At 48.7% G+C, this 11,672-nt stretch overlaps 1 protein-coding gene across 1 annotated transcript; it reads right to left on the reverse strand.

Moving 5' to 3' along the window:
• Window positions 1-4,920: 4,920 nt before the first annotated feature.
• LOC120843810 lies at window positions 4,921-8,919 on the reverse strand. The gene is made up of 3 exons (XM_042293136.1): window positions 7,021-8,919; window positions 6,076-6,924; window positions 4,921-4,995 (listed from the first exon to the last, which is right to left on the reverse strand). The coding sequence occupies exons 1-3, from the start codon at window positions 8,917-8,919 to the stop codon at window positions 4,921-4,923; spliced, it is 2,823 nt and encodes a 940-aa protein (XP_042149070.1).
• Between the last annotated feature and the right edge of the window lie 2,753 nt (window positions 8,920-11,672).

The raw sequence follows: 11,672 nt of genomic DNA on the forward strand, positions 1-11,672 counted from the left end.
CAAAAAAATACATTACATTTTCAGTTTCTTTTACTTCAAAGAGTACTGCAATAGGTTGCTGGAGAAAAACAACTAGCCAAATAAAAGATAGGCTTTCAAAAAAAAAATTCGACCTTGAATTTGCAAAATGTTTGGAATAGCCCTTTCTTTACGAGAAAATATTGCCCTTTCTCTTTTACACACAACGCCAAATGTGTTATCATTAAAAGGAGTATTCTCTAGGCTTTCTGAAAATACTAATTATGTTACAACACCTCATATAGTTCACACCTAAGAGCTGGTCAACTTAGCAAATATCATCTAAAAACGTCATATTGGCAAGTTTTCTCAAATAAACTTCATATAAATAATCGCGTTAAAATTATTTATCAGAGAATATGTGAGTTTACAGATATCTATTAAAACATAAGAGGCACCATTTTGAATAAGTTTATTTTTGCGAGTAAGTTAATTTATTTTAAAACAGTCAAACATAAAGCTTTTATAGCTTCCATAGAAACGAAATATGGCATTTTCTATTGACATTACCTTATTAAGCACTGCAATAGCTAGCTAAATGAAAACATCAGCCATATAAAAGGTGGGTTCTTTTAGAAAATCGGTCACCCATTGCAAATATTTTAAACAATCCTTGCTTTGCGAAAATACAGTGTCCTTTCTTTTTTTCATACAATATTAAGTTTGATATCAATAGAAAGAGTATACTCTCAGCTTTTTGAAAATACTAAATATGTTACAATATCTCAAATAGCTCACACGGAACAGCTGACCAAACTCTGACAAATATTGTCAAATGGACAAACTCTGACAATATTTAAAACAAGAGTGAAGATAAGTAATCAATGTAAAAATATTGACCATAAATAATCGCTATTCTGAGAGTGGCGAAAAAAGTTCCATTGCACTACCAAAAAAAAGAAGGTAAAAACTTGTAAGGAGAGAAACATGGCACCTCCGACATGCAAAAGAAAGGTCAGTTTGCGCCTCGGCTGCTTAAAATGTCCATAACTCGAGAACAAAAATCGCCCTAACTTGCGGCTTGCACTCCCTAGCTGTCACGATATGCTTTTCACCAAAATGTTTTCGTCAAACTTAAAAATTTGACCCCAAATGAGATGAAACTACCCACCTATCGAATGTGAATAAAGCTACATAGTACTCGTTCCGGGTTCAAAACTACGATGATTTCTATTATTCTCTGGCGAGGAGAAAAATATCACTTGCGTTTTCCCATGGGAATACAGAGGAAGACTGGAAAAGTAGACTGGTTGCTACCTGCTTCAATTTGTAACCGGGAGTCCCATAGACACTACCGCCAGCTGAGCCTCTAGGGTTTATTGCGATAACTTTGTGGAGCCAATCATGGGCTCGGAGGTTCCGAAGCGCGTGATCGCTTCTCCGGCCGTCCCATTCGTGCGGAGAGGACGTAATCGGAAAAAGAGAAGGCGGCGTCTCTTCGCGAGGATGCGCTCTCAACTCAGTCATCTACAGCATGGCGCGAGGGAGAAGAGTCCGAGAAAAAGTCTTGTTACGTCGATTTACTGCAACTTCTACTTACAGATTTTTGTGTATATTGGTAGAACAGTAAATAGCTGCTCTGGTAAAGTATATAGACAAGTTGTGATTGTTATTTAATTTGAGATATTCATCTGGTCCTGTGGCGGCTATCGCAACAATCGCGCCTTTTGATATATTCGACTGTAATCTGTAGCGTGTATGAAACTGCAGGAGAAAAGATTAGCTGGTTACATAAAAAATTGGATATAAATAACAATAATCATGCTGCACTTTTTTTTAAAATCTCTGCAAGTTGTTTGACGAAGCTTTTTGAGCTTGAGTACGAAATCGGTTTTTGTATAGTGCAGTCCGCCTTGTCCTTCTTTTAATATTTTTAATACTTATAAGTAATTTTTGCAGGTCATATTATGATGTTTTCTTCTACTAGAAGTACCTTTAAGTCGGGGTTACACTGCTCATAGATTATACAAAATACAGTTTGCAGATATCAGTCACCACGATATCCCTGGTTCAAATGGCGCGTGCCAAGTGTCTCCTTGAACTCTTTGACGTGCGGCGTTCGAAGCTCAGATCTCGTGATGTCTCTCGTTTGAATATGTTCACGGACCGCCTTTCGTATGATGCATTAACAGTGTGACGCCGGCTTTAGGGAAAAAAATATGGCGATGAGATAAGACCACCTCGCAATGATTTCGCCATTTTTTTTTATAAACTTCGTGATAATTTTAGGTACTGATTCCAACGGTGGGGCGGTCTCTTATAAACGCCTATGTTTTGACTCATGTAGCACAAGCCACCGTATACTGTTATGCACCTTGCAATGTAACTTGTTTGATATGCGAAAATACAATAGAATCTCTAGAAAAAGAACTCTGGTATATTTATGAATTCCAATCCTGTTCCAACCTTGTTTATTGCGTATTCCAACCTGGTATATTTACAGATTCTTAACCTTGAATTTCAAGATTAGACGCGAAGTAGTTTGCGATGCAGTGGCTTCAAGCAGTTCCTATTGATACGCTACCTTGTCTTTCATTGTCATGGCTGTGTTCGGACTTGTACACAATACTAAAAAATGTAAGGAATTACGTTTGCAATTACACACAGCTATATTGTAACTAATTATGGTTACAATTACCCTTCCATAAAAGTAAGTGACCGTTACCACAAAAAGTAACTCGTTACTTTCGCGGCGTTACTTTCTACCCTAGTGTTCTATGGTAAGACACAGAACACAAGAATGTTATGGAAACGTTTATTGTTGCCAGCAGTCACTTTTCTGACCTTGAGCAGCAGCTGGCTCTCGAAAGTCTCGTTAGACTCTTGTCTCGTTCTAAGTGCAGATGTCGTCCGCTACGCTGAACACCCTTTAATTCAGGCATTCAGGAGTGCCTGATGCACTGCATTGCATGCTTCTTGAGAAGAATAGAACAGGTTCTTGCCCTGGTAAAGCGCAAAGCTTCGTTGTTACAGCCAGAGGTTGATGCTGTTAGAATCGCAAAGCTATAAAACTTTTAATGCAGATAATTAGACTTCAAATAAATTTAATGTGTGAATATATTATATACAAATATTTTAGCCGCCATATAACGGAAAACGGCGGAATAGGGAACTGGCAACACATTACACAGCAATTAAGCGAATAAATAAATTATAGTATATGTATTACATCAATCTTCATTTAGCTATAACTAAACACAAGTTGCGCCTTTGTTGAGACGTTGGTGAATAAGAGGATGGAGGTTTTTGGATATATAACCAGAAAAAACATGAACGCTCTCAGAAAACAAAGATATAATGTCGATTCAAACGGAAAAGTTGACAAAGGTATACAAAGCCTAGTGTCTCTTAATAACGTCCAAAACGCATGTGGTACGGGTCGGCCTTACCACAGCTCTGTGTTCTCGAACCAAATGTCAGGTTACAGAGAGAGCTTGTCACAGTCGCCCCCGCCTGGAGGTTAGAGGCGCGATTCCCCCTTGACGGTTCGCCCGCCGGCCCTCTACAACGACTGAGTACAATATTTATTTTTGTTGAGGCCGGTCAGCCCGCGCGGTTGGCGCGTGTGCTCAAGTTGGGGAAGAACGGAATGAGTTCAGGCGGACACATAGACTGAACAATGAACAATATATTTACTTGAAAGAAAAAGAAATATAAATTCAAGGTTGGCCCAAAGGCAAACGATACACAACAAAAAGAAAACCTCATAGCTCCACACGGAACTTCAATCAGTATTAAAACCAAATGAAACAATAGAGAAACGGTTGGCGCGCTACAGCAATACAAAATAAAGACAATGAAACAAAGGACCCAAGCCACGGACGGAGAGCAAGTGAAAGTAAAACGTCCGGAAGAGTAAAGTCCGAAGTGTACGGACGGGTCTCACTCAAATTTGGTGTCGGAGGGGCATCGTCGGGCTCTCGGCGGTGGTGAGCTGGCAGGAGGACGGCGGCGGTGACGATGAAGAAGCCTCAGTAGAAATCGCGTTGCCGGACCGCCATTCCCGCCGACTTAACCCCGCAACCACGAACGTCCTGTCCCCTTGACGATCCAAAAAGCTCTCCCCCGAAAAACTACCCCGGCTCCCCACGAAGCCCGTCCCGAACCGTCCCTCTCCACGGCGGCGTCAAAGGCGCCATTCCCGCCTTTGTCGGCGCCGAGGGTACCCCCCCCCCCCCCGGAAAAAAAAAAAAGAAGAAACAAACAAAACTGGCTTTCGTCTTCCCGTTTGTGTCGCCGCCACGCGAGGCGGCTCACCGAAAAGGCAAATTGGCGAAGGGGCACGGCGAGCAGCACAAAAACACAAAGAAAAAAGTTCGCGGGAGAGACGGCCGGCGCCAGAGTTTGTGACACTGCCCCCCTCTCTAAAAATATTATGCAGTAATATTGTGTACAACACAAACAATGGGGACGCACGAAAAGAAAAGGAAAAAAAAATAGTAAAATCCTTTCCGTAAAACACTTTCACTTTCAATCTACACAGCACGAAGTCTTGTCTCCTGTTGTCTGGCCTTGAGGCGATCGACGACTCCGTGGGCACCATCGAAGCGACACGTTCTGGCTAGTCCACGATCGTACTTCAAATGACTTGAACACAACACACCACACACGGTCGATTGGCACCCGACAGTTAGCCTTGACGAAAGAAGTTCGTGCTAGTCCACACACAAAACCGACAACTAAGTGAGGCAATTAATACTTCTGATCATTAAGAAAAGCAAAAAGAAAACAACCCATCTTCCACGCGTAACATTCGCGCAGCGTACATACACAGGTTACAATATTCATACGAGAAAACTTGCATTGAATTCCAGACAATAGACAAACACTAGAAAAAATGGAGAAAGGCCGCAGAACCAATGAAAAAGAAAACCGCTGCGGCGTGTAAACGCGGTCACATATCTAGTCAATCCGGCTCATGTAGTCGGCTCCCACATTCTCACTTCCCTTAATATACTCAACGCGGAAGTCGTACACCTGGAGTCTGAGACTCCAACGGAGAACTCGGCAGTTGGCTGACTGGGATTCCTTAATGAACCTTAAAGGCTGGTGATCCGTCTGGACCAGGAACCTCCTCCCGTAGAGAAAGGCTTGGAACTTTTCTATCCCCCAAACCAGTGCCAATGCTTCTTTCTCTATCGTCGAGTACGCAACCTCGCGTGGAAGCAATTTGCGGCTAGCATACGCCACGGGGTGCAGCACTTCTCCGTGTCTCTGGAGAAGCACGGCGCCTACGCCTCGGTCGGACGCATCTGTCCGCAGGATAAAGCTTTTCTCAAAATCGGGCAGCTTCAAGATGGGCGCATTTGTCAACTGCTGCTTGAGGCGTACAAACGCGTTCTCGTGCTCGGAGCTCCAGCTTACGGTTCCGGGCTGGCCTTTCTTTGTAAGGTCGGAAAGGACGGCCGTCTCGGCCGCATAGTTGGCAATAAAGTCTCTATAATAACCCGTGAGCCCCAAAAATGACCGAACCTGCCTCTTTGTGGTCGGACGCGGTGCGTCTTGAATCCTTTGAAGGGTTTTAGGGAGTGGTGACTTCTCGCCTTCCCTGACCGTGTGACCCAAAAAGGCGACCTCCTGCATCCCCACTTCACACTTGAGCGGCTTTACAGTTAGGCCGTCATTTCGGATACGTGTGAAAACCTCGCGAAGGGTTTCACAGTGCTGTTCCCAGGTCGTGCTCGCTATGAGCACGTCGTCATAATAACAGGCGACGTCGGGCACGCCGGAAAGAATCGTCCGCATCAATCTAGTGAAAATGGCGGGTGCAGTCTTGATGCCGAATGGCATGTAGCGGAACTGATAATGTCCGGTGTCAGTTGAAAAAGCAGTCAGTGGCTTGGAGTCCTCCGACAGCGGCACCTGCCAGAACCCTTTCGCGAAATCCAACTTCGTAAAAAATCGTTTCTGGCCGACTGCTGCCAGCAGATCGTCAGAGCGAGGCATTGGCTCTGCGTCGTCCACAAGACACTCATTAAGGTTTCGGAAATCAATGCAGACTCTGTGCGTCCCGTCCGACTTCTGCACGGCGAGCAGCGGGGAGTTGTGTGCAGATACTGATCGCTCGGCGATGCCCAGTCGTAGCATGTCAGACACTTCTTGGTCGACGACTTCCTTTACGGCAAAAGGCAGCGGGTACTGTTTCACATGAACCGGCAACTCGGTACGCATGTCCAGTTTGCACTCTGCCGATCCGGTCGTCCCCGGCAGGTCCGAAAAAATAACCTCGAACTCCCGGAGGAGTTCCCGTGCCTCCGCCAGCTGCTCCTCCGTCAAATTCGAGCCAATTCTAACGTCACGAGAAAACTGCGTCTGGTACGGCGGTGGCAACGTAATATCGCTCGAGTCACCTTCCTCTGAAGGGAGGACAGCGCTTGCTCCGGCCACGCTGGCGCTTGTCGCTCTTTCCTGGTGCTTTTTCAGCATATTAATGTGAAACGTCTTTGTGGAGTGGCCCAAATCCACGGCGTAGTCCACGTCCCCTCTTCTATCGACGACGGAAAACGGCCCCCTCCACTGCATGAGCAGCTTGTTATGGTCAGTCGGCAACAGGGTAAGAACCTGCTCTCCCGGCTTCAGGGAGCGTTTTCGGCTTTTCAGATTGTAATAGCGGCCATACCGCTCCCCGGCCTTCTCCAGCTCCTCGTGAGCGAGCCTGCAGGTGTGCTCCAGCCGCTCACGGAGAGCAAGCACATACTCGTAGGTCGTCCTCGTGTCACTTGGGATTTCCGAATTTGTCCACAGCTCTCTAAGAACGGAGAGGGGTCCCCGGACGCTCCTCCCGTACAGCAACTCAAATGGCGCAAAACCCAGGCTCTCCTGCGGTACTTCGCGGTAAGCAAAGAGAAGCGGCGCCAGGTATCGATCCCAATCATTCGGTTTTTCGCGACACATACGTTTTAGCATCTGCTTGAGCGTACCATTAAAACGTTCCACCAACCCGTTAGCCATAGGGTGGTAGGGAGTGGTGTGGAGCTGCTTCACTGATAGCAGCCGGCTCACCTCTTTCATCACTTCGGATGTGAAGTTGGTGCCCCGGTCGCTCAAGACCTCCCTCGGGTCGCCGACGCGGGAAAACATCTGGACAAGCGCCTCGGCCACCCTCTCAGTCTCGATGCTCGGGAGCGCCACCGCATCCGGGTACCGCGTCGCATAGTCGATCATTGTTAGAATATATCGGTTCCCTTGAGCTGACCTGGGGTTCAGCGGCCCCACAATGTCGACCGCCACTTTCTGAAAAGGGGTGTCAATTATCGGCACCTTCACCAAAGGCGCTTTCCTCGTGTGGCCTTTCGGAGTCGTCCGCTGGCACGTGTCGCACGAGGCAACATACCGCTTAGCGTCAGCCTGCATTGCCGGCCAAAAGAACTCTGCCCGCATTTTCAGCAACGTTCTTCTTGTTCCCTGGTGGCCGCCCATTACCCCGCCATGTGCGAGCTCCAAAACCGCATTTCGGTATCTCTTCGGCACAACCACTTGCACGAATTCGCCTCCAAACTTTGACGTATACCTTCGGGTGAGCACGCCACCGTGCATGAAAAACGTATGGCTGTCGCCTTTCCTACCGCCACACGTTTGATCCAACTTCCCAAAGCAGGCCTTAAGGGTCGGATCCTTCCCTTGCTCCTCAATCAGCTCCTCGCGGCTTATTCCCGGAAGCTCTCTGTTCACCTTGAGTCCCCGGAATGGCGTTTTGTCGCGACTCTGGGCCCTCGTGACCACTGGATTCGCCTGTGACGTACTGGAATCGGGTGCGCTGCAGCCGCCCTGTTCCTCCAGAACCACAGTCTCTCTTTCACAACTGACTTTTTTCTCCGGAGTCTCACGATCCCCGACCAGCGGCGGTGCCGCGGGTGCAGTCACGGCGCTCCAGTTTGGATCCGGATCGTCGGCACGCCTTACACCCTCAACATTCCCCAAGATAGGATCGTAAATCGGGTCGTCCATACATTTGGCCCGCAGGCGGCCCTTGAAATAAGGGGTGTCTACGACAACCCACGCCTCCGGCAGCATCAAAACGGAGCGGTCCAGAAGGTAGATAAGCAATTTCGTCCCCGTTAAGCTTTCGTCGTGAACCAGGCCGCGTCGCACAATGACGGTGTTACAGCCTGTGTCCCTAAGGACGCGGGCTCTTTCGCCCTCAACCAAGCCAGTAACCACGGGCAGGCCCTCGCTCATTTCGAAGTCTTTACGTGCTAAACCCGTATTAACCACGGGGACCTTCTCTCCATTCCTGAGCTCCACGTACCCCTCCTCAATACACGCAGAGGCCGATCCTCTGTTTGTCTCCTTAGGTTTTGTCGAATCCCCCTGCCAGCATTTCCAACTTGAGTGGCCAGTCTTCCCGCATTTAAAACAGCGCCTTTGCTGCGGACTCTGATTAGGCGCACCCGCCCGGCAGTTTTGGGCGACATGACCAGGGCGCGAGCATAGAAAACATATCTTGGCCTCCAGGCCCCTGGCCGCGGACATCTGGTTAGGAGTACCCGGCTTTTCATTACCTCTCGGGGAGGCTGCCTCCGTCTTTTCCTTCGGAGCGGCGCGTTTCGCGAAGTTGGCCCACCCATGGGCCTCCACATACTGTTCCGCCCTTGCCACCATGTCGGCCAAACGGGCATCCTCCTTCTCTCGGAGAAATAACTCCAAAGGAGTGGCGCAGTTGGCCAAAAATCGTTCCCTCAGAAAAAGGTCAAAAAGCGCCTCATAGTCTTTTGTTGTCTGCGACAACTCGACCCAACGGTCCAAAAAATTGCGGAGACGAGTGCAGTACTGAGAGCAAGTCTCTCCGTTCATTGGGGCGGCGCTCCGGAACTTCTCGCGGAAGCCCTCTCCTGTCATGCGAAATCGGAGCATGAGCGCCTGCCGCAACTTGTCATAGTCTGTGCAGTCCGGTGTCGGCATCCGGCTAGACACACTTAAGGCCTCGCCACTCAAGCAAAGGCTCAGGGCCGTAGCCCACTGTTCTCGCGGCCACTTCTGACCTTCAGCAACGCGCTCAAACCGCAGCAAATAAGCGTCTAAATCATCCTTCTGCTCATTGAACGGCGGCATCAATTTATGGGGCGCAACTACGCCTGCTCGGGTCGTATGGCCTCCTGATTCAGCTGTACTTGTGTCGCTCTGACCTGTGCTGTCCCGCTCTCGTTGCAACAAAAGCAATTCTTTCTCACTTTCCATTTCCAGCAATCTTAGCCTTGTTTCCTCTTCCCTTTTATGTAGCTGTTGCTCAGCCTCCTCCTTGCGCCAAACACGCTCTGCGTTGCGCTCTTCCCTGCGCTGCGCTCTCTCCTTCTCAACCCATGCAAACAACTCCTTGGCCTCTAAACCAAACTGCCTTCCTTGCTCAATCAACTTCTCAACCTCCGAATCCGCCATCGCTCAAAAACAAAATAACCGTAGCACCCTACTCTACTCGAACATTAAGAACTCAGTCCGTCCACCGAAACTGGGCACTTGGCTGACCGGTCCTGTCGCGGACGCCAGTTATTGTCACAGTCGCCCCCGCCTGGAGGTTAGAGGCGCGATTTCCCCTTGACGGTTCGCCCGCCGGCCCTCTACAACGACTGAGTACAATATTTATTTTTGTTGAGGCCGGTCAGCCCGCGCGGTTGGCGCGTGTGCTCAAGTTGGGGAAGAACGGAATGAGTTCAGGCGGACACATAGACTGAACAATGAACAATATATTTACTTGAAAGAAAAAGAAATATAAATTCAAGGTTGGCCCAAAGGCAAACGATACACAACAAAAAGAAAACCTCATAGCTCCACACGGAACTTCAATCAGTATTAAAACCAAATGAAACAATAGAGAAACGGTTGGCGCGCTACAGCAATACAAAATAAAGACAATGAAACAAAGGACCCAAGCCACGGACGGAGAGCAAGTGAAAGTAAAACGTCCGGAAGAGTAAAGTCCGAAGTGTACGGACGGGTCTCACTCAAATTTGGTGTCGGAGGGGCATCGTCGGGCTCTCGGCGGTGGTGAGCTGGCAGGAGGACGGCGGCGGTGACGATGAAGAAGCCTCAGTAGAAATCGCGTTGCCGGACCGCCATTCCCGCCGACTTAACCCCGCAACCACGAACGTCCTGTCCCCTCGACGATCCAAAAAGCTCTCCCCCGAAAAACTACCCCGGCTCCCCACGAAGCCCGTCCCGAACCGTCCCTCTCCACGGCGGCGTCAAAGGCGCCATTCCCGCCTTTGTCGGCGCCGAGGGTACCCCCCCCCCCCCCCCCCGGAAAAAAAAAAAAAGAAGAAACAAACAAAACTGGCTTTCGTCTTCCCGTTTGTGTCGCCGCCACGCGAGGCGGCTCACCGAAAAGGCAAATTGGCGAAGGGGCAAGGCGAGCAGCACAAAAACACAAAGAAAAAAGTTCGCGGGAGAGACGGCCGGCGCCAGAGTTTGTGACAGAGCTGTAATTCTAATTTTGTGAAATACAAAATACGTGAGAGTCTTACCTCGTACTTGCACGTCTGGGAAGTGTAAGCAAGCACCTTAATTCTGAAGTCGATCATCCACGAGCTAGGGAACGCGATTCTCATATGGCGGTAAGATCATCGCTGAAAGTTGTCAAATATTGCGGACGGCGTGTTCTGATAGTATTAAAAAAAAAAAAGGCGCACGAATGGGGTGGCGGGGATGTTAGCAACTTTAAGCTTTTAGAATATTAAGTGAAAGGCGGCACAAAAATACATAAACATTCGTATCTCCCAACGATGATAAGTGTTCTAACGTCTTATGAGCAACATGCCAGTTAATCTCACATCCTTTTCAGCCTATTTCTGTGTTGTGCCTTCCCTCCCGTTGTGACATTATGGAAACTTTCGCAGTCACTCTAGCCTAGGAGGGTATGGCTAATTGTCTCAATCTTTTGGAAGGCGCGCAGTCGACGATCATGTCTTGTCTTCTTCGAGTCATCGCAAGGAAAGAAGTGGAGGGACAAAAATAACAAGCCCGCACAGATCCGCTGCACCAACCAACTTGCATGCACATTAACAGTTTACTTTTCTTTCTTTTTTTTTGTTCGAATGAAACATTTCGACCGCTGGGATTTTCCTGATATTGTTTGCACTAAGAGTTCGGTTCATTCGGTGAATTCGCGTGGTTCTTTGTGCGCGCTCTTTAGCGCTCTTTCCAGAGCGCGCGAGATCGGGTGGTGGAAAGAGAGTGCGGTGGCCTGATCGGCTGGTTCTTTCCGAGGGCGCTCCTCCATCTCATAGCGCTCCCTAGCCCTCCATCTCTGTCGGAGTGCGGAGCGGCGCAGGCGTCATGTGGTACTTGGGTGGGAAGGATGACGTCCTGTCTATTTTCTGTCCCTGTCCCTTATACGTTTCGATGTTTCTTCTCCACCCCAGTCTCAGGTTAATTCAACGTGGGTTTGTTGACGATGGCCGGCAGTGCTGTGTGGGGTTGTAAGTTGTCCGGCACTAACGGCGATGAATATCAGGTTCCACAAAGTGCTTGTGCATTCGACGGGGCGAAGATTACAACGGACTGGACGACATTCGTCTGTGACCGTAACTGGAAACGTCGAGGTATGAAGTATCCCCACTGCTTTCACAAAATCGTGCATCTCACGGAGGGAAATCCGCTAAGCCTAACCGACGAAGAAACAGCTCGCAGAGCTCCCCGCTGTTGTGCCGGGATTTGTGGTC

This window comes from Ixodes scapularis, unplaced genomic scaffold (genome assembly GCF_016920785.2).
Source record: "Ixodes scapularis isolate PalLabHiFi unplaced genomic scaffold, ASM1692078v2 PGA_scaffold46__3_contigs__length_2488377, whole genome shotgun sequence".
NCBI classification, from domain to species: Eukaryota; Metazoa; Arthropoda; class Arachnida; order Ixodida; family Ixodidae; genus Ixodes; species Ixodes scapularis.